At 45.9% G+C, this 25309-nt stretch overlaps 1 protein-coding gene across 2 annotated transcripts in view; it reads right to left on the bottom strand.

Moving 5' to 3' along the window:
- The window catches only part of sv2b (synaptic vesicle glycoprotein 2B), a 144248-nt gene that overhangs the window by 21757 nt on the left and 97182 nt on the right, over positions 1 to 25309 (bottom strand). For both annotated transcript variants that reach the window (XM_033050706.1, XM_033050707.1), the window contains exons 3-4: positions 13526 to 13706; positions 11442 to 11593 (exon numbers count right to left, since the gene is read on the bottom strand). In XM_033050706.1, coding sequence (XP_032906597.1) covers positions 11442 to 11593; positions 13526 to 13706 — 333 coding nt within the window. The remainder of the gene's footprint in view (positions 1 to 11441; positions 11594 to 13525; positions 13707 to 25309) is intronic.

The following is a 25309-nucleotide window of genomic DNA, read 5'->3' on the forward strand; positions in this document are numbered from 1 at the left end:
ACCATCTCCTCACCACGTGTAGGAAAGAACTGCAGATGCTGGTTTAAATCGAAGGTTGACACAAAATGCTGGACTAACTCAGCGGGACAGGCAGCATCTCTGAAGAGAAGGAATGGGGGACGCTTTGAGTCGAGAAGTCTGAAGAAGTGTCTCGACCTGAAACGTTACCCATTCCTTCTCTCCAGAGATGCTGCCTGTCTCGCTGTGTTACTCCAGCTTTTTGCATCTCCTCGCCATAGCAGCCGTACTGAGGGCAGAGTGCATCAGTAGTACTCGATGGGCCGAAGGGCCTGAATCTCATAACAAAACTAAACTAAACATTGATCTAGTATGAATGGGTGACTGATGGTGTGGCATGGACTCGGTGGGCCGAAGGGCCTGTTTCCATACTGTATCTCTGATCCTAAATCTAAGCTAGAAATATATTTTGGTTGTAGAATAGACAAGGGCCATGAGACCTCCTCCTGCTTCAATTTCTTAACTTATTATCACTCAGAAGTGGGGCTGTCGAGAAAATACTTGATTCTGTCTCATCACAAGCAACTCGTATAGATTCTCACTCAACTAAGTTTTATTAAACCAGGAAAATGTAACTGCATGGGTCTGTGAGTTCAGGACATGCTCCAGATCCTCACTGTGATCTGTCTTCAAACTGTCGCAATAACAGGAACAGCTGACTATCAATGATGCTTTGAATGTGCATTTAATCAAATTAAAAAATCATGCAAACCAGCACTAAACATGCCCAAAGCACTATAAATAATGTGCAGCAGCTATCAAATCAGTAGCAACATCTTTGGAAATGATTTAATTCTGCCAACAAGAGAATTCTGTCCTGTTGGTGCTGGAGTCCAAGTAACTGCGTTCGGAAGCGAGCCAATCTCTCCCATCAGTTACATTTGAATCCATGGTCTAGAAATCGTGCTGCCTTTCCCAGCCATCTGCTGCAAAGACTTGTACATCCACATAAACTTTACGACCAAAGTAAAGGCCATTTAGATTAGTCGGCAATGTGTTGTCGTCTGAGTGTAGCGCCTTGTGGGCATTCTGCATTAAGGCCTGTCCCACTTAGGCAACTTTTTAGGCGAGTGCAGGAGACTCTGCGCTCGTCACATGGTCGCTGGTGGTCTCTGGTGAATCTCCTTCATGGTCGCGAGGAGTTCCCGCATTCTGGGAACTCGTCGCGGCCTCAGTATGGTCGCTGCAAATTTTTCAACATGTTGAACATTTTTCTGCGGCCAAAAATTGGTCGCCATGGAGAAAATCGATAATCCTGTAGTCGTAGGTGCAGCTCTAGTGGGGTCACCATGTAGTTATGGGTAGTCGAGGTAGTCGTAGGTAGTTTTAGTTAATCGCCTTTGCTGACCGGGCATTTTCAATGGTTCATTGGGGGAAAAAAACGTAAGCCCGAGTTTTCAGAACCAAGGATAACCGACCGGTAATGTTAAATGTCCGCCGAACTTCACAGCTGTGTATCTCTGGCTTATTAAAAGTTGTCTGGCTTCTTAAAAGTGTCTCCACTCCTTCTCCCCCTTCTCCCTCCTTCTCCCCCTTCTCCACCCTTCTCCCCTCCCCCCTCTGTTAAAGGACTTACTGTGCTAGCCGTCTTAACATTCCTGTTCATCACGGTGTGTGTCTGTATCACCTTGGCTTTGCACCGTGTGAATTTCAGACAGCGCTCCCCCGCTTTCCCTGGCCCCTGCCTTTGCGATGCGTTTGTGTGTGTGTGTGTGTGTGTGTGTGTGTGTGTGTGTGTGTGTGTGTGTGTGTGTGTGTGTGTGTGTGTGTGTGTGTGTGTGTGTGTGTGTGTGTGTGTGTGTGTGTGTGTGTGTGTGTGTGTGTGTGTGCTCCACTCTGACAGTTGCCGTTCCAGTTCCCGGTTTTGTCAGGCGACTGCCGGGATCTTGACAGTCGCCGGCAGTACGCTGAAAAATCACCTAAGTGGGACAGACCCTTTAGAGTCACAGTCAGAGACCTGTACAACATGGAAACAGGCCCTTCGGCCCAACTTGTCCATGCCAACCAAGTTGGCATCCTGGCTTCATTCCAGTTGCCTGTATTTGACCTCCAGCCCTCTAAACCTTTCCTATCTATATACCTGTCTCAATGTCTTTTAAGTGTTGTAGTTCTCTCCACTTCCAGTTCCCTCTGACAGATTGTTCCGAATATGAACTACCCTCTGAGTAAAAAAGTTGCCTCTGAGGTTACTCCTAAATCCTTCCTCTCTCACCTTAAGCCTATACCCTCGAGCTTTAGAATTCCTTACCCCAGGAAGAAAGACTGTGATCATTCACTTTACCCATGCCCTCGTTGTCTTGTGCACCTCAGTAAGGTCACCCCTCAGGCTCCTATGCTCCAAAGAAAACCAACCCAGCTTATGCAGCTTCTCCCTATAATTCGAACCTACAATTCCCTGTAATGAGTTGTGAATCTCCTCTGTATCCTTTCCAACAGAGAGAGACATAGAGAGTCTTACAGTGTAGAAACGGGCCCTTCGGCCCAACTTGCCCATGCCGACCGACATACCTCATCTGCACTAGTCCCACAAGCCTGCTTTTCACCCATATCCTTCTAAACCTATCCTATCCATGTACCTATTTAAATGCTTTTTAAACGTTGAGTTAGTACCTGCCTCAACTACCTCCTCCGGTAGCTTGTTCCATACACCCAGCACTCTTTGTGTAAAAAAAGTTGCCCCTCAGGTTCCTATTACATCTTTCCCCCCCTCACCTTAAACCTATGTCCTCTATTCTCAATTCCCCTACTCTGGGCAAAATATCTGTGCGTTTACAAGGGATCTAAACTCATCAAGGCTACCAAATTGAACCTTTTAATATGTGTTACCTCTCGTGCAAAGTGAACGCCACCCTAACCATTGCTGTTTGTGGGATCTGGCTACAGTCAAAGTTGCCCGCCATGATTCCCATTTGGAAGCTGAAACAATTACTTTATAGATACTCAAATGACCACGAAGTACATTAGTACATTCCAAGATTGTGGAAATATACTTCATACAGGATAAACATTACTTGATGAGACTAATATTTGAATAATTAACCACGAGAAATCAATTAAATTTGATTATGCCATCTGCACACCACTTCCAAAATCCACTTCCGCGGACTTCAATTGGATCGAACTTCAGAAGTGGAGAGCACTCCATCGCTGCTAATGGTATATTGAGTGCAAAATGGTTTCTAATGTCGCCATCAGGAGCAGATACCCAGACAGAGACAAGAAATGTTTTCTGCAAAGCTTCAATGTTCAATGGTACTTTAGTGTAACTTTACCAAAGCACAGTGACTTTCTTTTTTTGCATACGGCTCAGTGACAATCCTACATCAGGGACAAATTAGAGTGTAAGGTAGCAGACCACACTGAGTCTGTTTTAGGTGCCATCTTGTGCCCCTCAAGTCCAAATCTTTTTAAAAGTTGTTAGTCTGAACTTGGCCATAAAGGCCCGTTGTCCCATTGTCAAAAGTCACAATGGGATCTTTTATTCTTCATGTTTAATGATTTATGTGTCATTCCTAACTGTCGCTGTATGTCATGTTGCCACTTGGGGTGGGAGATTGCAACCTTCACGTGGTCCGCCCTGTTTTGACGACTGCAATCAACCTGGTGTGCACAATCAAATAAGATCAAATAGAACAAGTTGTCCTACAACTTTAGGCTGCGCACGCCATACGCAAGAAGAAGAAGATGTTGTCACTTGCGGGCGGAGCACCAAGGCAAATTCCTTGTACGTGAATACTTGGCCAATAAACTTATTCATTCATTCATTCACTTTCCGTGGACTTTAGACTTTAGACATACAGCGCGGAAACAGGCCCTTCGGTGTACCGAGTCCACGTTGACCAGCGATCACCCCTTACACTGGCACCATCCTACACACAAGGGACAATATACAATCTTACTGAAGCCAATTAACCAATTAACCTGTACGTCTTTGGAGGTTGAGAGGAACTTGAAGCACTTGGAGGAAACCCACGCGGTCACAAGGAGAATGTACTAACTCGGCACAGACAGCACCCGTAGTCAGGATCGAACCCGGGCCTCTGGCGCTGTAAGGCAGCAATTCTACAGCTGCGCCACCGTGCCGTTCAAGTAAAAATATGAGATAATGCTGACACAATGTCTCTTGCAGTAACCATCTGTAATGTTGCTACTCTAAGCGCTGGTGCTCATTGCAATGGGAAGCCAAACATCCTTCTACCACACAGCCTATTAATATTGAACTATATGATCCTGGCTTAGTAAACACTTGCTTCATCTGGTCTGCAGGCACTGTAGATTTAAAGATTTAAGATGATCTAACTTAATCCAACTAATATTATGTTTGGCCTCCAACTGGTTTAATTTGGGTTCTTGCAACTGCCAGGAAGGTGTTCCTTCTAAATCGTGCTGGATTCAAGGATAAGAACCACACATAGGATTTTCACACAGAAGGCTGTGGGTATATGAAACAATCTGCCAGAGGAAGTGGTTGAGGCAGGTAGTACAATAATATTGAAGGAGCATTTATTTAAGCAGGTACATAGATCGGAAAGATTTTGGGGGGTATGGATCAAACATGAGAAACATCTTGGACAGCATGGATGAGTTGGGCTGAAGGGCCTGTTTCCAGGCTGTATGAATCTATGAGTATGATTCTATAACTGGAGCTGAACAGCATAATATGACCCCCCCCCCCCCCCCCCCCCATCACCATCTAACACCACAATTAAGTTAAACATTAAGAAGCTGGTTTCTTTGAGAGCATAGACATTGTTTTTGTACAAACATTGTGAGCCGTACTGTTAGTTTAGTTTAGTTTAATTTAGAGATACAGCACAGAAACAGGCCCTTCGGCCCACCTTGTCCATGCCAACCAGTGAGATCCCGCACACTAATGCCCCTGTCCCACTTAGGAAACCTGAACGGAAACCTCTGGAGACTTTGCGCCCCACCCAAGGTTTCCGTGCGGTTCCTGCGGCATAACACTATCCTACACACGCCAAGCACAATTTACACATACACCAACTCAAATAACCTACAAACCTGTAAGTCTATGGAATGTTGGAAGAAACCAGAGAAAACCCACGCAGGTCACAGGGAGAGCGTACAAACTTCGTAAAGACAGCGCCTGTAGTTAGGATCAAACCCGGGTCTCTGGCGTTGTAAGGCAGCAACTCTACCGCTGCGCCACCGTGCTGCCCTGGTCGATGATTTTATATCAGCTTGTAAGCTATTGCCTGCTTCACTGTCTGATTTTGGTTCCTATTTTAGTCAGCTCACCAAGCTTATGCTGAATTGGGATTCAGTTTGCTTTCTTACGATTAGAGTTTATTGTTCAGTGTTAAAGAGTTAAAACCTGTTTGTTATCAAGATGTTTGGGGGTTTGAAGTGTTGCAGTGTGGTTTACTGCTTGCTGTCTAGTGATATTGCCACTGCATGTGAGATAGATTGTCAGGCAGGTTTGTGTAAGAATGAGTGAATGTCAGTTCAAGGAGAAGAACAATTGGCATCTGTTGTTTTGAAGGAACGACATTCTTTCTGTTTACTGTTCACAGTAACAGTTGGTACAACATGACTAATCATCACAAGAAAACAGGTATAAATATCTCAAAAGATTTATTAAATCAAAGAATAAATCAAGATGTTTGAATCGTATACAACTAAAGACTGTTAGCTAAAGACTGTTGATCAGGTCATGGTTTTATAGGCAAGGTGTGTTTACATCAAGGAGGGTACGGAAGTGATTGCAAAGGTTGAAACAAAGAACTGCAGATGCTGGTTTATACCAAAGATATACACAAAGGGCTGAGGTAACTCAGCGGGTCAAGCAGCATCTCTGGAGTGTGTAGGAGAGGACTAGTTTACGGGTGATCGATGGTCGGCACAGATTCAGTGGGCCGAACGGCCTGTTTCCACACTCTATCTCTGACCTAAACCCCACCAGGAGAAGGTTACTGACTTGATACATCACCTATCCTTTGTCACCAGATATGCTGCCTGACCCGCTGCGTTACTCCAGCCCTTTGTGTCTATCTTTGATTGAAACGGGTGTTCGTAGCTCTGGAGAATTTTAGCTCTGAGGAAAGGTTGACTGGGCTTAGATTATTTCTTCTGGAACAGAGAACGTTGAAAACAAGTGTAAATGAAAGAGTGAATGGGAAGGAATATTTCCCTCAGCAGATAGGCCATTAGTTGAAAGGCATAGATTTGTAATTGGTAAAGTGAGAGATGAGGAAAATATTTTTTTATCTGAGGATGGCGAGAAGTTGGAAATTACTGACTTAAAAATGAAGCGTGATGGGGAGGAAACCTTGTAGCGTCTAAAAAATATACTTGATGTCCTGGCTGTGGACCCAGCGATAGGAAATGGGATGGCATTTGATGGAGACGATGGCTGAATGGCCTGCTACTGTGCCATAAATTGTGGTTCTATGCAATTGGAAAATAATAGCAAGGCAGTCAATTCTCCAACTGAGAAAATCAACACAACAATATTGTTTACATCTCCATGTCTCTACTGCTGGATTATTATGAGGGGTGATTTTGTCTGATTGCATTTCGCAGAGAGGATAGATTGCACTTTGTCTTTGGAAAATCAGTTCCAATGGGTTTGGATTTCGAAAGCAGGGTAGGAGAAGGGCAAATGACAACATTATTATGCAAGAGCTAGGGAGAGTAAACTAGGAGCAGCTGATGAAGGTTACATTTAAATCAGACAGGTGGGAGTCATTCAAAAACTGGCTGATCGGAGTTCAGGTTTTGGCATGTTCTAGTAAGGACGAGGGACAAGGATAGGGTTGCAAACTGTCCCGTATTAGCCGGGACATGCTGAATCTTGGGCTAAATTGGTTTCTCCCATACGGGACCGCCCTTGTCCCGTATTTGACTGCTACTACTCGGGTCGAGGGGACTGTCGGGTCGGAACGCCGCGTCCGGCTCCGCCTCACCCGTCCCGACGTAGTGCAGCTGATGGAGTGCAGCAGCAGAGCCTTGCCCGTGGCCCAGTCGTTCTGCAGCCCGGCCAGCTGTCCGACCTTCGGACCTGCGCTTACCGCCGATGCCACCACCCCATTCCCTTGCCAATGATCATCGGTTCATGAGTTGGATGGGGAGCCAGACTTTGCACAAGGGCCAAAACGCCTCGGCTGGCCCGCCAGCTGGGCTTTGTGTGCAGTCCAACACCCGGGCCAACTCATCATTCACCCAGCCATGGTTGAGTTGGTCAACGAATAGCCGTTGGGAATTTGTTCTGTATTTTGATCTTTTGTCCCTTATTTGGGGGTGAGAAAGTTGGCAACCCTAGATAAGGATAATGAGAAAGCTTGCGCATTTGGTTAAAAAAGGAAAAGACAGAGGAAAAGGAAGCATATGTAAGGTTTAGGAAGGTGAAATCAGATGGGGGACTTTGAGGAATATAAAGGAAGCAGGAAATAACTCAAGCAGGGAATTGGGAGTATGGAAGGGGCCATGGAATATCATTGGCAAGGGAATCTCAACCAGTATTCAACCAGTTTTAGTGTGTATCTATATAAGGCAGCACCTCATAGAGCTACTGCCTCACAGTATCAGCCACCCAGGTTTGATCTTGACCTTTGGTGCCTGTCTATGTTTAGTTTGCACATTCTCCCTGTGCCTTCCGAGTTTTCTCCGGGTGCTCGTTTTCTCCCCCATTCCAAAGGCATGTAGATTTGTCAGTTAGTTGGGCTCTGTAAATTGTCCCTAGTGTGGAGAGAGCAGTTGTGAAAGTGGAGAACATAGAACCAGTGTGAACGGGTGATCGATCGTGGACCTGGTGGGCCACAGGTGTAGGAAGAAACTGTTGATGCTGGTTAACACTGAAGATAGACACACAATGCTGGAGCAACTCAGCGGGACAGGCAGCATCTCTGGATTGATGGAATGGGTGACGTTTCGGGTCTGAAGAATGGTCTTGGCTTGAAACATCAACCATTCCTTGTATATCCAGAGATGCTCCCTGTCCCACTGAGTTACTCCAGCATTGTGTGGGCCAAAAGGCTTGTTTCCATGTTGTATCTCTAAAAAAAGTTGTGAGCCATAATTTCAGCCAGGATTTAACCTGTTTACATAGTGAATCTCTAAATGCTCTCTCAACCTCCCACCCTGATCTTCCTTCCCAATTAACCCTGTAATTGGTTCTGCTGTGGTTTGTGCTTTGGGCCTTGTTAATGTCGAGCTCCAGAGCCTATTTATTTCTGAGAAATGACAGCATGATTGCCTGTTCTCGGAATAACACACCACGGGTGATTTTGCAGGAACGTTGCTTCTGATTTATTTTCTTCATCAGAAGAATAATTCTCCTCTCTCCCCAGGAGACTGTCAACCTGAAATAATCTAACGCCATATTTAGAGAGGGTCCTCTAGCCACGATCATTTACTTAGGCCACATAATTACTCCCCAGAAGATCCGAGTTAATCACCCCTTCTATAAATCCAACTCCAGTGCTCACATTGGGCTCTTTATCCACTCACCCGACAAGGTACGAATTGCATTTTAATACAATTCTGTAGGATCAGCAGGTTGAGTTAAGAGTTTGAGATGGGAGGGAAGGGGAGTGGAATTCCACAGAACTACAACTTGATCTGAGCCTAACCTCAACACATCCAAACTGAAACTGAGCCAAGTTCAAGATCCAGGAACAAAGGCACAAAATGCTGGAGTGACTCAGCAGGTCAGGCAGCATCTCTGGAGAACATGGATAGGCGACACTTCTTCAGACACCAGAATCCCAGACCATCAGTTTTTGTGATACCTCACCCAATCTTCACTGTAAACATAAAAATCTCAAACATGTCGTTGATCAAATGAAATATCAAATAAGTATATCTGAAACTCAACGTTTTTTCGAGTCAGACAGCGTGGAAACAGGCCCTTCGGCCCAACTTGCCGACTAACACAACTGACCTGCAGCATTCCCACCTGCCCGCATTTGGCCCATAACCTTCTAAACCTATACTATCCATGTACCCATCCAAACTTTAGTTTAGTTTAGTTTAGTTTAGAGATAGAGCACAGAAACAGGCCCTTCGACCCACCGGGTCCACGCCGACCAGCGATCCCCACACATTATCCTATACCCACTAGGGACAATTTTTACACAAAGCCAATTAACCTACAAACTGTACGTCTTTGGAGTGTGGGAGGGCACCAAAGATCTCTGAGAAAGGGGAGAACGTACAAACTCCGCACAGCCAGCACCCGTAGTCGGGATCGAACCCGGGTCTCCAGCGCTGCATTCGCTGTTAAGGCAGCACCTCTACTGCTGCGCCACCGTGACCGCCCTTTGTGAAAGTTATTCTCTTACTTTTCAAATTGTGGGCTGAAGGGCCTGACTCTGTGCTGTACTGTTCTACGTCCCCTCCTCAATGAAGTATCGAGTGGTATGGCACACTCCAATCCAGAGCAGAATGCTTCACCACAACGTAACCTGACCCGACCATAGATGCAGGTCCGATCAGGCATTGTTCACACAGCCAGGCACTGAAGGGTTGGTGTGGAGTCAGGGTAATGGCTCTGGAACACAAAGACATTCAGGAGCTCTTTGTACCCTCTGCACTCTCTCACCACCCAGTCCCCGAGCTGCCCTTATCCTAACCATCTTGCCCCTTTGTTGAAACTATTGTTGAATATGGGGTTTTTTGGGGGTTTTTTTTATAACCTTTATTTAACCAGGAGAAGTCTCATTGAGATTAAAAATCTCTTTTACAAGAGAGTCCTGGCCAAGACAGGCAGCAGCACAGTTCCACAGTTACAGACAATAATTTAAAAAAAACAACAGAGAACATATAAATAGAGTCACAGTCAGAACATCATCAAACAAAGCATGTACAGACAGAAGAGCCCGCTTCAACATCATTAAGAAGGGATTTAAATCTGTTTATAGAAACCAGCTCCTTAAGTTTCAGTTCATTCTGCAGCTGGTTCCATGCGAAGGGAGCAGCATAACTAAATGCCCTTTTCCCCAGTTCAGTACGGACTTTAGGTACAGTTAGTAAGAACAAGTCCTCAGAGTGGAGCTGATAAGTTCCTGTGCTTTTTCGAATTACATACTTCTGCAGGTATGAAGGAAGAACACCGAGGATAGTCTTATAAATAAGGATATGCCAATGATGGGTTAATCCCTATCCATTGATTGTGGACCTTGCAATATGTAAAATCATCTCGTGTGTTTATCAGCTTAACACTCAGGGTACTTCCAGTGGGTGTATCCAGGAAACATGGCAAGATAACACAAAACTAACAATATATACTAGAAGACATAGAGTGCTGGAGTAGCTCAGTGCGTCAGGCAGCATCTCAGGAGAGCATGGATAGACAACATTCTAGGTTAGGATCCTTCATCAGCCTGAACAAAGGTCCCGACCCAAAACGTCACCTATCCCTCGTCAATTCTTCCCTTCCCTCCCGTACCACCCCTTCCCCGGGCACTTTTCGTTGCAACCGCAAGAAATGCAACACCTGTCCCTTTACCTCCCCCCTCGACTCCATTCAAGGACCCAAGCAGTCGTTCCAGGTGCGACAAAGGTTCACCTGTATCTCCTCCAACCTCATCTACTGCATCCGCTGTCCTAGATGTCAGCTGATCTACATCGGTGAGACCAAGCGGAGGTTGAGCGATCGTTTCGCCGAACACCTCCGCTCGGTCCGCAAGAATCTACCTGACCTCCTGGTGGCTCAGCACTTCAACTCCCCCTCCCATTCCCAATCCGACCTCTCTGTCCTGGGTCTCCTCCATGGCCAGAGCGAGCAACACCGGAAATTGGAGGAACAGCACCTTATATTCCGCTTGGGGAGTCTGCAGCCTGCGGGCATGAACATTGAATTCTCCCAATTTTGTTAGCCCTTGCTGTCTCCTCCCCTTCCTTAGCCCTCGGGCTGTCTCCTCCCATCCCCCAGCCCTCGGGCTCCTCCTCCTCCTTTTTCCTTCCTTCTCCCCGCCACCCCCTATCAGTCTGAAGAAGGGGTTTGGCCTGAAACGTTGCCTATTTCCTTCGCTACATAGATGCTGCTGCACCCGCTGGGTTTCTCCAGCTTTTTTGTGTACTGTCACCTATCCATGTTCTCCTGAGATGCTGCCTGACCCGCTGAGGCACTCCAATACTCTGTAGCTTCATTTGTAAACCGGCATCTGCAGATCCTTGTTTCAACAATATATATTTCCTGTTACTGCTTGCTATCTGAGGACAAAAAGCTTCCATCCATAAACACTCACTGATTGTTTCTTGAATGTCGTAAAGCTGCACTGTATGGAAACAAGCCCTTCAGCCCATCTTGTCTATGCCGACCAAGTTGGCATACTAGCTCACACTCATTTGCCCGCATTTGGTCCCAAGCTCTTAAAAGCCTTCTGATCTGTATATCTATCCAAATATCTTTTAAAGGTGTGGAATGGGCCAACTGAGGACCAGTGGTTCATGACACCTACCGTAATGTGGGATGATGGTCCAGGCCATCACTGATGCGTAGATCCCACCAATCATCCAGAACATGCAGAGCCAACTGAGGTGTTCCCCGCGCTTCTCACGAGACAGGAATTCAGAGAAGTAGGCAAAGACGATGGGGATGGAGCCACCAATACTGAGAGATGGAAGAAAGAACATAATGTTCAGAGTGCAGGAATTGTTGACAGGACTAGCGCCCATTCTCAATCATTCCACCTGGTTACTGTCCCCAAACAAAACAAGGGTATGTTGCTTTACAGGAATGTTGTCCCTTTTGTTTAGGTGAGTGGTGGAACCTGAGGGGAATTGACGACAATATGAAGAGAATAAAGCTGAATTAGTGTAAACAGGTAGTTGATGACCAGCATGGACTAGATGGGCCAAAGGGCCTGTTGCCTTGCTGTATCTCTCCAGTTACAAACCTTCCTGAGCCATCTGTCATTTGTTAGGGTCGGCTCTTCCCTTACTTTGGGACCCGGTAAGCTCGAGCCACAAGTGTTTTCAGGAAAGTATTGAACGGTCGAGGAAATGAGGGTTATGGAGGAGTTGAGGCCACCATAGATCATAATCATGTTCAATCATACATAATTAAGCGGGGCTGGCTTGAGGGACTTGGAGGCCTCATTCTTGTGAACAAAGTTTGGATTAAAAAAATGAGCATATAGTCTTCCATGCTAAAAGTTTATCTTAGATCCCTCAAAGTAATCAAGAACAAGGAAGATTAATGCTTGTCCCAAGACCTTGAATGAGTAATGGTCACACATAGCTGCCGATATGTGGCTATGTACTACGGCTTTCTGGGGTGTCTTTAAGTTCTATGGATGTGCTGGGAGTTAGAAACAAGGCAACATATGACATCTCAGACTTCTAAATGAGAAATATGGCCAGATCCACCAGAGTCCCCTCAGGCAAATTTAGTTTGTCTACTGTTCTTGCACTGAAGCCAAACTGGGTTGTTTAGTCCACGTCAATAAGGAGCAGCACTCCGAAAGTCGAAACAAGGGCGATAAAATTCAGGCTTGTAAATATCAAAGAAAAATGGAAACGGTCTGACTTCAAATAATTTCAAAGAGTTCCCTCAACAATTGATATGACACAATAAATAAATCAGATCAGACTCGGTGCACAAGGTAGGAAATTGTAAGGGAAGACACGTTATTGAACAAAGGTTGTTAAAATGTGTATGAAATTGATGTTTTTTTCAATCAATTGTAGACATCTTCTGTTCTTATATCAGATTTTCATTACCTAAACTATTTTATAGTCCCTACCGCATGTCATCTAAACATAAAATAGTTTAGGTACTAAAAATCTGATATAAGAACAGAAGATGTTGCAAATACTCTGCGTCAGGCTACTAGAAAGAGAAACAGAGTTAACATTACAGATTAATTTCCTTTCATTAGTTTTGATAAAAGGTCATCGACCTGAAGCATTAATTCTTTTTAGAGATACAGTGCGGGAACATGCCCTTCAGCCCACCGAGTCCGCGCTGACCAGCGATCCCCATCCACTAACATTGTCCTACACACTAGGGACGATCATCTGGCCGAGCTCAGCTTCAACCTATCTCAAGACGATCTTAAAGTATCTAGGTCAAATTAGTCCATTGGTTTATATTCCATCCAAACCCATAATTCCTCTCCCAGCAATCCCTCCATTTCAGCACTTGTGTGTTGGTCCACATTACCCTCCCAAGTTAGACACAAAATGCGGGACAGGCAGCATCTCTGGAGAGAAGGAATGGGTGAAGTTTCGGGTTTAGAAATGGGTGACATTTTCAGGCTGAAGAAGGGTCACGACCCGAAATGTCACCCCTTTCTTCTCTCCAGAGATGCTGCCTGTCCCGCTGTGCTACTCCAGCATTATGTCATATCCATCTGCAGTTCCTTCCTACACATTTGGTTACCCTCCCAAGTCTTGGTGTTGAAGTCTAGGCCAGAGAGAAGAGAGCAGTCTAGACGGCCAGGATTATCTTGAATGGATTAAATGCCAGCAGGATTTGCTGCAGAAATGTCCGGATGCCCATGATATCGTTGTCCTATTAAAACAACCACAGTGCACTTACCCAACTCCTGAAAGCAGCCGGCAGAACAAGAAGATGCCATAACCTTGGACAAAGGATGAGAAGATAATAAAGACTCCATTGATGCTCAAGGCGATGATGAGACAATACCTCCTGCCCATTTTGTCTGCCAGGCCACCCCAGATGAAGGCTCCAAACATCATTCCCAAATACACTATTAACCCTGCAAGAAAGTAATGAGAACATTATTAAAACAATCATCCTGGGATCATGCCTCAAGTTTCAGACTTTTCAACAGTTTCAGTTGTTTCAACTCTCAGCATCTCACTTTAACAATCTGTTTCTCCAAGAAAGAGTTTGTTACCTGCCTGCCAGTTACTGTAATAAAGGTGCGAGCTGGAAGAGATGGGAATGCAACAGGATCGTGTTACAACCATGTTACCGCAACCCGCATTTCTGCAGCACCCTCAGCATGGTGAAACATCCAAAGGTATTTTGCAGGAGCAATAATCAACAACATTTGACACGGTGCGTGAAGACTTATTTAACAAATGATCAAATGCTGGGTCAAAGAGCATCTTAAAAATGAACCGTGAATCAGGGAACCACGCAGCACGGAAACACACCCTTCAGTCCAGGCAATTGTCAGGCATCCACTCATTTACCTTTTTATTTTTCCCACTTTCTTTACAACTATCTTTAGATTCTACCCCTTGAGGGCTCACTAGGGACATGTTACTAGGCCAACTGGCCTAACAATCTGCGCATTCGTGGGATGTGGCAGGAAACAGTTCCAGAGACCCAGTTTGATCTTGATCTCGGGTGCTGTCTGAGTAGAGCTTGCATATTCACCCCGTGACCTTGTGGGTTTCCTCCGGGTGCTCCGGTTTCCACACACAATCCAAAGACATGCGGGTTTATAGGTTAATTGGCCTCTGTAAATTGTCCCTAGTGTGTAAGGGGTGGATGAGAAAGTGGGATAATGTAGAACTAGTGTGAATGGGTGATCGATGGACAACGTGGACTCAGTGGGCTGAAGGGCCTGTTTCCATGTTGCATCTCTAAACTAAACAAACATGACCAAAAGAAATCCATATGGCCACAGGGAAATGGTACAGGTAACACAGGAGGTCAGGATTGAAGCGGGGTTGCTGATACAATGAAATAGCTGCTCCACATGCTGCGCTTTAGAGAATCAAAACAAATGCATTCAGACTCAATTTCAAGGACTAAGCACCATATGTGCTCCATGCAAACCCTTGTCATATTAATTATAAAATTACTACGGCTGCCATTTTTTAGAATTGCCCTAAAAAAGATATAAAGCCTTTTTTTTTAAAGTGATAGGTTTGTTCCTCCCTGTCTTGTCTGGTGGTAGGCCATTAATAAATAGCAAGACTTTAGCCATTAGAATTACAGCATGGAAACAGCCCCTCTGGTCCAGTATGTCCGCGCAGACCAGCGATCACCCCGTACACGAGCACTATCTTACGCACAAGGGACAATTTACAATTCACTGAAGCCATTAACATGCAAACCTGTACGTCTTTGGAGACGGCACCCGTAGTGAGGATTGAACCGGGCGCTGCAAGGCAGCAACTGTTACAGCTACTGTTGAGCATAACGTTTGCTGAATTGTAGCATTCCTGGTGGCCAAAGGCTTCAGTAAAATTATAAATTGTTCCTAGTGTGTGTAGGATAGTGTTCGTGTGCGGGGGTTCCATGTCAGCATGGACTCAGTGGGCCGAAGGGTCTGTTTCCGCTCTGTATCAATAAACTAAACTAATCTAAATATGCTAGCAAGATTAGACCTTCCCCCAATCTCCTGCATGTCCTTCTGCACCCTGCCCCTAGATCACATCCCCCTGCATGGACAGTGTGACCCCATCTCTGCTGGGCGGGCCCCACTACAACACAGGCTCGATAACTCTATAATGCCCTTGCCTTCCGAGTGATTATGACATCCCCCATGAATTGCTGTGTACTCTGTTGCTGCAGTACTTCCCTGCCAGGCAGTCGAACATCCTCTTAACATGGCATCCTGGAAATACATTGGCGCAGTGGCACAGCATGCAGTGCAGTCAGCTCACAGCTTCAGTGCCCCAAGTTCAATTTTAACCCTTGGCGCTGTCTGTGTAGAGTCTGCACGTTTTCCCCGTGATCTTCCGAATTTCCCCTGTGTGCTACAGATTCTTTGCATATCGCAAAGACCTCTGGGATGGTCAGTTAATTGAACTCTAAATTATTCCGAGCACATTGGCGCATGATAAAATCTAAGGGTGAAAAAAAATAAATGTCGGGAGAATAAAATGGCATTGGTGTAGAATTAGTGCAACTGGTGGGCAGAAATTTGGTGGCCTGAAGGGCCGATTCCGTGCTGTATCATTCCGTGACTCGGAAACATTTAAGCAAGGCCCTGCTCCTAAATTGAGGTTAAACCTGGATTAGTTGAATTTCCAGTATGTTTCTTTCTCTCTGTCCTAGCCTAAAGGGGGCCTGAGACCATAAGTCCTCCATCACGCACAATGGCATCGCTGCCTCACTGCACCAGAGAGCCTGCTTTGATCCTGGCCTCGTGTGCTGTGTGTGTGGAGTTTTGCATGTTCTCCCTGTGACCGCGTGGGTTTTCTCCGGGTTCTCCAGTTTCCTCCCACATTCCAAAGTCTTGCTGGATTGCAGGTTAATTGGCCTCTATAAATTACCCCTCGTATGTAAGGAGTGGATGAGAAAGTGGCACAACAGAACTAATGTGTAGGGAGGAACTGCAGATGCTCCTCATGAGAATGGGTGATCAATGGTCGGTGTGGAGTCGATGGGCTTTCAAAGGGCCAGTTCCTTTTCTCCATCTCTAAACTAACACGATCACTTCGCTGAACACCTCCGCTCAGTCCGTGTTAACCAACCTGATTGTCTGGTTGCTCAGCACTTCAACTCCCCCTCCCATTCCAAATCTGACATTTCTGTCCTGGGCCCCCTCCATTGCCAGAGTAAGGCCCAGCGCAAGTTGGAGGAACAGCACCTCATATTTCGCTCGGGTAGTTTATACCCCAGTGGTATGAACTATGACTTCTCTAATTTTAGATAGCCCTTGCTTTCTCCCTCCTTCCCCTCCCCCTTCCCAGTTCTCCCACATCCTACTGTCTCCGCCTACTTCCTTTCTCTTCCCCACAACCCCCCCCCCACCCACACCCCAGCATCAGTCTGAAGAAGTGTCTCGACCCGAAACGTCGCCTATTCCTTCTCTCCATAGACGCTGCCTCACCCTCTGAGTTTCTCCAGCATTTTGTGTCTGCCTTCGATTGTTCCAGCATCTGCAGTTCTTTCTTAAAAATAACACGATACACAGTCAAGATCAAAGCAGAATTCCTGTGGCTCCACAATGAGGACTGAATTTTGTTTCATATTAAGTTCTTGGCTCTTGCTAACTATTTGGATGCTCATATAGAATTCTGTTTCATATCCTCTCTTTGATATGCCAAGCCGACGAAAGCCAAGAGGCAGTTATTTGGCCTTTAATGAAGTTTAATAGAGAAGATCATTTTGAGGTTCAAAGAAGTACGTCTAAAATCAGCTGGGTTTGCAGCCAGCGTTTGGTGCAGTTGCAGTTTGCTGATCACGGACCGATTCAGGAACAAACTGAACACATTGCTCACTCACCTTTCTTTAGTTTAGTTCAGTTTAGTTTAGTTTAGTTTAGTTTAGTGTTGCGTGTACTGAGGTACAATAAAGAACTTTTTTGTTGCGTGCTAACCAGTTCGGGGAAAGACTATATACATGATTGCAGTGGAGCAGTCCATAGTCTACTGATACATGATCAATGGTATAACATGAATAATGTTTACTGCAAGATTAAGTCCAGTAAGGTCCAATTAAAGATAGTTTGAGGATCTCCAATGAGGTAGACAGTAGCTCAGGACCAATCTCTAGTTGTTGATAGGATGGTTCAGTTGCCTGATGATACTGTAGCTGGTAATAAACTATCTCTGAATCTGGAGGTGTGTGTTTTTGCACTTCTGTGCCTCTTGCCCGATGGGAGAGGGGAGAAGAGGGAGTGCCTGGGGTGCGACCCATCCCTGATTACGCTGGTGACCTTGCCGAGGTAGCGTGAGGTACAGTGAGCAGCCAACGAAAGGGAGGTTGGTTTGCGTGATGGTCTGGCCCGCCTCCACAATTCTCTGCAATTTCTCGCGGACTTGGGTGGAGATGTTCCCAAACCATGCAGTGATGCACCCCGATAAAATGCTATCTACGGCGCATTTGTAGATGCAGCTTGCAGCAACTTACTAGTATACAGCTCAAAAACGTGCAGTTATAAGCACTGTTAACAACGTAACATTTTCCAAATGCTTCCAAGGGAGAATCCTTTTTGGAAGAAATATTGGTGAGATTCACATGTTCACAAGTTATAGGAGTAGAATTAGGCCATTCGGCCCATCGAGTCTACCCCGCCATTCAATCATGGCTGATCTCTGCCTCCTAATCCCATTTTCCTGCCTTCACCCCATAACCCTTGACACCCGTTCTAATCAAGAATTTGTCTACGTTCACAAGTTACAGGGATATTATAGAAATGTTAGTGTTTGAACAGCTATGGCTTTTCAGGAAGTTTTATACAACTAATTCTCATTTCAGCGCATGACACTTTTGGCATGTGGGTGATTAAGATGGCCACTTGTACACAGCAAGATCCCACAAACAACAAGTAAAGGAGTTACTGCAAATACCTCTTTTGGGACTTGATTGGGGAAGGAATATTGGACAGATGGCTGCGTGCATTCTCTCCTCTTTCTTTCATAACACGAGAAACCTTCATTCATCACTGACTTCACAGGCGGCATTTAGTCATTGTAGAATTATCAGGAAAGGAAGGGTTATTTGTCCCAGTAGAATTTTGATTGCAACTTGTGCCCAGATGGTTGATTGCATCTGAGGCCGATCCCAAGCTCTCATTTTAATTCATGGTCATATGGTTGTCTCGGTGTTGTACTAAACTGTGTGGCAGATGGCACTATGTTCCTGCACTGTGCTGATGTGAATAATGTCAATGCATTTATTAGTGACTCAGAATGTCACTGCTGTGAATTAACTCACCAACAGTATTATAACACTCTCGGATGGGGGAATAAGGAGCCTGATGGTTGCACATGGAATGAAATAACTGTGAACAATGACTAATGTCACACTTGGGCGTAATTTACGCGACATCATTTACGCGTCTCGAAACACACGACGCGCGCATTGCGACGAGCACGTGATGCGCGCCTGGTGCCCATTACGTGCGCATGGTGCGTGGTGACGTAGGCAGTGAAGCGCGGTTGCGCGCGGCACATCAGGATTTTGGAATGTACAAAATCTTTGCGCGCCAACTGCGTGACACGCAAATGACGCCCAAGTGGAACAGGCCCTTAAGGAGATGAAGGCTTGGCAGAATCGGGAACCCACCCAAGAGCTCATCGCTCTGCGCAATTGGGAACCCACCTGAAGACTCGTTGGTCGGTGGGACCGGTAGCCCACCCAGAGGCTCGTTGGATAACCAGGAGGGAGCTGGAGATGTTGGACACTAGGAGTGGGAATGAACCAGGGGAATGCATCCAGTGCCTTTATGGCCGGCTGCAGGAAGTGTCCCCCAGGACACAAAGATGGCTGGGCCAGGAGAGGAGGGGGATGTCGGGTCGCGGGAACTGCTCCTGTACATGGAGCGTGCAGGCCGACTGGACTTTGGACTTTGAAATGAATTTCACTGTGCAGTTACATATGCGGAAATAAAGCTCTATTGAACTATTGATACATGTGAAGGATAGGTGAACCAATACCATAGTCCTCCGCAGGTCAACTTCCATGGCTTTGAGTTGCATTAAGTTGCTAGCTCGCCCATAACTAGACATAGAACACACAGATGATGCGGAGCTCTGTTGTGGGAAGTGACTCCCAGGCAGAGAGAAGAAGACGTTCAAGGATGTGCTTGAAGTTCATAAGTTCTAGGAATTTGATCCTGACAATGGGTATTGTCTGTACGGCGTTTGTACGTTCTCCCCATGACCGGCGTGGGTTTTCTCCGGGATCTCTGGTTTCCTCCCACGCTGCAGGCTAATTGGCTTCGGTAACAAAATTGTAAAGAATCCCAAGTGCGTAGGATAGTATTGGTGTAATGGGGATCATTGGTAGTACGGACTCGGTGGGCCAAAGGACCTGTTTCAGTGCTGTATCTCTAAACTAAACCAAACATTTCTCCTGCCTTCTCCCCATAACCCCTGACACCCGTACTAATCCTCGAATCCTTGAATAAATGCAACATCCTCATTGACTTTCAGGAGTCCTGGGCCGTGGGTGACCAAACTGGCGGAAGAGCATTCAGGAAACCTTGAGTGCAGGCATTTGGAGCAACAGAAGGATGGCACAGTGGAGCAGCTGGTGGAACTGTAGCCTCACAGTACCCGAGATCCTGGTTCCATCCTGACCTCGGGTGCTGTCCGTGTGAAAATGGCACGTTCTTCCCTGTGACCCTTGGGTTTCCTCTAGGTGTTTCCATTTCTTCCCACAGACATACGGGTTTACAGATCAATTTACTTCTGTAATTTGCCTATAATATGCAGAGAGTAGATGAGAAAGTGGGTGAACAAGTGATCGATGGTTGGCATGGACTCGGTGGGTTGAAGGGCCTGTTTCCATGCTGTATCTCTAAACTAAACTGAAGCAGCACACACCTCATAGACTTGGCTACGTACAAATAACTTGCTTCTCTCTATCGCGGATTTCTGACCTCAAACATTAACTCCTGTCTCTCTCCACAGATGCTGACTGACCTGTTGAAAGTTTGCAGAATTCTCCGTGCATATTTCAGACTTTCAGCATCAGTAGTTTTTTTTAAATTTTCATCTACTCTTGCGCATAATTGGTTGATGCTATCCCGGGCAAATGCCACTCCCTCTCGCTAAATGGATTTAAGAACTATCAAGGGAGTGAATGTCATTCACTCAGACATTGTAGGCTGCAGTACTGCTCTGTGGTACGCAATTTAAGCAAACCTCCAGCCATGATGAAACTTGAGCCACTTGGTGCCCTCTAGTTATTGATTGAAAGACACAGCACAAAAACAGGACCTTTGGCCCTGCAGTCTGAAAAAGGGTCTCGACCCGAAATGTCACCCATTCCTTCTCTCCGGAGATGCTGCCTGTCCCGCTGAGTTACTCCAGCATGTTGTGTCTATCTTCGATTTAAACTAGCATCTGCAGTTCTTTCCTACACACCTTTGGCCCACCAAGTCCACACAACCCGTTCACACTAGTTATTTGTTATCCCACCTTCTCATCCATTCCCTACACAGAGGCCAATTAACCTGCAAACTCGTACGTCTTTGGGGGGTGGGAGGAAACCAGAGCACCTGGAAGAAACCCACACAGCCACAGGGAGAACGTGCAAACTCCACAATGTCAGGATCGAGCCTGTGTCTCTTGCGTTCCAATGCAGCGGTTCTGCCACCAGTGCCAGTGTGCCAACATGGGTTAGGCACAGGGTGAAGCTCTATTTTCTTTGCCTAATGATAGATTTGAAATCCAACAGTCATGTCAGTTCTTCCATTTCCTCATATCCAACAGCCTTTATGAACATAGATGTAATTTTAAAGCATTTTTTTGGTTGGTTCAATGAAAGAAGAATTCTATTCTGATAGAATGATGGCATATCAGTAGAGTTGCTGCCTTACAGCGCCAGAGACCCGGGTTCGAGCATGAATATGGGTGCTTGTCTGTACGGAGTTTGTACATTCTCCCCCTGACCTTCGTGGGTTTTCTCTGGGTGCCCTAGTTTTCTCCCACATTCCAAAGACGCATACAGGTTTGTAGGTCAATTGGCTTGGCATAATTGCAAATTGTCCCTAGTGGGTGTAGGATAGCATTAGTATGCAGACTCGGTGGGCCGAAGGGCCTGTTGCTGTGCTGTATCTCTAAAACTAAAACTAAAAGAATCCCTAATTGAACCCTCGTTGGACGGGATAGGGATCTGCCTGCAATGAATCCCAAGAGGAGAGGGGACAATCTCAAATTCACATCCCCTTCCAGTCAGCAGAGAGGATAAATCCTTTCCAACCATTATCTAGGCAAGCAATGTCACTTCAAAATCTATGAGTGCCTTGGAGGATGTTTGCATTTGCAACATCATTACTTTTCCCTCTGTTCAAGACACTTAGTTAATGCACTGCAATCTCAAGAATTTATTTCCCTCATTGTAAATAAACAAAATGTAAGATAGCGTTTTAAGGAGCAATGTCCATTAAACTCCTCAAATCAATAAAGAACTGCAAGCTGACAACACACAGCATCTTGGTGCAATCCAATTGGATTCTGGGCATCTGGCCATCATTCCAATAGGACACTGCATAAACAACAAAATATTGTATTCAGTCTTATATAGTTGTGTTAATAATTCAATCTGCCTTTCTTACATTATATAACGTAACCTCTTGCCTTTAACAATCCTTGACGGAATAACAAACAACCTACTGGAGGGACCTAATGGGTTGAGCAGCATCTGTGGGAGGGAAGAGAATTGTCAATATTTTGGATTAAAAACCTGCATCAGGATTCTAGCATCTGCAATCTATTGATCCAAGTTATTGAATAAATGAGGGGGAATGAACTGCAGTTCGAAAGTAGACATAAAATGGTGGAGTAACTCAGTGGGTCAGGTAGCATCTCTGGAGCAGGTAATATTTCGGGTCGAAACCCATCTTCAGAATCAGGGGAGAGGGAAACTGGAGGTGTATAAGAGGTTCTTTTCATAGTTTTCATTCTTTTGTTCTTTGTTTTAGGTTAGTTAAGAGATACAGCGCAGAAACAGGCCATTCGGCCCCCATGTGTCTTCGCCAACCAGTGATCACTGCACATGAGCAGAAGCCTACGCACACTAGGGAACAATTTTACACTTATACCAAGTATAAAAACCCAAGACAATCAACCTACAAACCTGTACGTCTTTGAAGTGTGTGAGGAAACCCAATATCTCAGTGAAAGCACACGTGTCACGGGGAGAACGTGCAAACTCCATACAGACAGCACCCGTAGTCAGGATCTAACCCAGGTCTCGGTCGCTGCAAGCGCAGTAAGGCAGCAACTCTACCGCTGCGCCACTGTGCCACAGGGATTAGTAGTGTCGGAAGGGCCTGTTTCCACGCTGTATCTCTAGAGTATAAAGTTCTACTCAAGTATGTCTTTGGAGAAGGAATTTCATGATTTAGACTCTCTGACAATGGTGGAATGGCAACATATGTCCAAGTCAGAATGGTGTGTTATTTGGTGGAGTGCGGGGTGGGGGTGGGGGGGGGGGGGGGAATATAGTTGGTGATGTTCCAGTGTTCTTCACAGCAGTAGAAGTTACAGGTTAGGGGAATGTGTCAGAATAGCTTAGACAACTAACTGGAGGAACTTTCCCAGTTGGCTGAGGCCTTGGTTTCATGTCTCACCTCAAGGACGTGTCTCACCCCGGTCACTCCCTCTGCCCCCCTCTCCCATCAGGCAAGAGGTACAGAAGTGTGAAAATGCACACCTCCAGATTCAGGGACTGTTTCTTCCCGGATGTTACCAGGCAACTGAACCATCTTATCAACAACTAGAGAGCGATCCTCAGCTACCATCCACCTTACTGGAAATACTCAGACTATCTTTAATCAGACGTTACTGAACTTTATTTGTACCTCGGTACACGTGGCAATAAACTAAACTAAACTCTGATAGTGCTGTCAACCACTAACACTTGGAAGTTGCCCTTTAAGCCACACACCATCCTAACCTGGAAATATTTCACCATCACTGGGTCAGAATCCTGAAACTCTTTATCTAACAGCATTTTGTCTATATCCGCACCTCAAGTACTGACTGCAGCAGCACTTCAAGATGGCAGCTCTCCAGCACCTTCTCATGGGGAATTTGTAACATTGGCTGATTCTTCTATAAGGCTGCTGAATAAAGGCAAATCACAAGAGCAGAATTTTAATCAAATAGTCTTTGTTGAAGGCAGGGCAGCACAGTTGCACAGCTGGTAGAACTGCTACCTCACAGCACCAGCGACCCTGTTTCGACCCTGACCTCGGGTGCTGTTTGTGTGGAGTTTGCATGTTCTCCCTGTGACTGCATGGGTTTCATCCCACACCCCAGAAGAAGAGTCTGGACCCGAAACATCACCCATTCCTTCTCTCCAGAGGTGCAGCCTGTCCCGCTGAGTTTCTCCAGCTTATTGTGTATATCTTCGGTTTAAACCAGCATCTGCAGTTCCATCCTACCCCATCGGTTTTTGTAGGGTTGTAGGTTGACAAAAATGCTGAAGAAACTCAGCGGGCGAGGCAGCATCTATGGAGCGAAGGAAATAGGCAATGTTTTGGGTTGAGACCCTTTTTCAGACTGATGTGATGGTGGGGGGGGGGGGGGGGGGAGAAGAAAGGAAGAGGCGGAGACAATGGGCTGAGGGTGAGCTGAGAAGAGGAGGAGAAAGAAGGGACTACCTGAAATTAGAGAAGTCAATGTTCATAGCGCTGGGGTGCAAACTGCCCAAGCGATATATGAGGTGCTGCTCCTCCAATTTCCAGTGGTCCTCACTCTGGCCATGGTGGAGGCCCAGGGCAGAAAGGTCGGATTCGGAATGGGAGGGGGAGTTGAAGTGCTGAGCCACCATGAAATCAGGTTGGTTATTGCGAACCGAGCGGAGATGTTGGGCGAAGCGATCGCCAACCCTACGCTTGGTCTCACCGATGTAGAGCAGCTGACACTTAGCGCAGCGGATGCAATAGATGAGGTTGGAAGAGGTGCAGGTGAACCTCTTTGTAGGTTAATTGGTTGCCCTTAGTGTGCAAGGAATAAATGAGAATGCAGGATAACATAGAACTAGCGTGAACGGGCGATTGATGGTCGCCGTGGACTCGGTGGGACAAAGGGCCTGTTTCCATACTGAATCTCTAACTTGAACTAAATTAGGGATGGGCAGTTAAATGCTGACAGCCTGTGAAGCCCACCTCCTTGGTGCGAATAAGGAAACCCTCAGTATTGCACCGGAATTTCATAGAAACATAGAAAATAGGTGCAGGAGTAGGCCATTCGGCCCTTCGAGCCTGCACCGCCATTCGATATGATCATGGCTGATCATCCAACTCAGTATCCCATCCCTGCCTTCTCTCCATACCCCCTGATCCCTTTAGCCACAAGGGCCACATCTAACTCCCTCTTAAATATAGCCAATGAACTGGCCTCAACTACCTTCTGTGGCAGAGAATTCCACAGATTCACCACTCTCTGTGTAAAAAATGATTTTCTCATCTCGGTCCTAAAAGACTTCCCTCTTATCCTTAAACTGTGACCCCTAGTTCTGGACTTCCCCAACATCGGGAATAATCTTCCTGCATCTAGCCTGTCCCTTAAGAATTTTGTAAGTTTCTATAAGATCCCCCCTCAATCTTCTAAATTCTAGCGAGTACAAGCCGAGTCTATCCAGTCTTTCTTCATATGAAAGTCCTGCCATCCCAGGAATCAGTCTGGTGAACCTTCTCTGTACTCCCTCTATGGCAACAATGTCTTTCCTCAGCTGACATCTAGAGCAGCGGACGCGGTTGGAAGAGGTGCAGGTGAACCTCGTTGTAGATTAATTGGTCGCCCCTATTGTGCAAGGAATAAATGAGAATGCAGGATAACATGGAAGACCTTTGTGCCAAGGACACAGAGTAACATTGGACCAGAAAGTTATTCGGGGACGAAACCATATTGTTCTGGAAGACTCCCGCATCAAACCCAGATCTTCACTGATCCTAAACATGGAGGCCATGAGGTTGAAAATGTTGTCACAGTG

Source organism: Amblyraja radiata, chromosome 34 (genome assembly GCF_010909765.2).
Source record: "Amblyraja radiata isolate CabotCenter1 chromosome 34, sAmbRad1.1.pri, whole genome shotgun sequence".
Taxonomy (NCBI): domain Eukaryota; kingdom Metazoa; phylum Chordata; class Chondrichthyes; order Rajiformes; family Rajidae; genus Amblyraja; species Amblyraja radiata.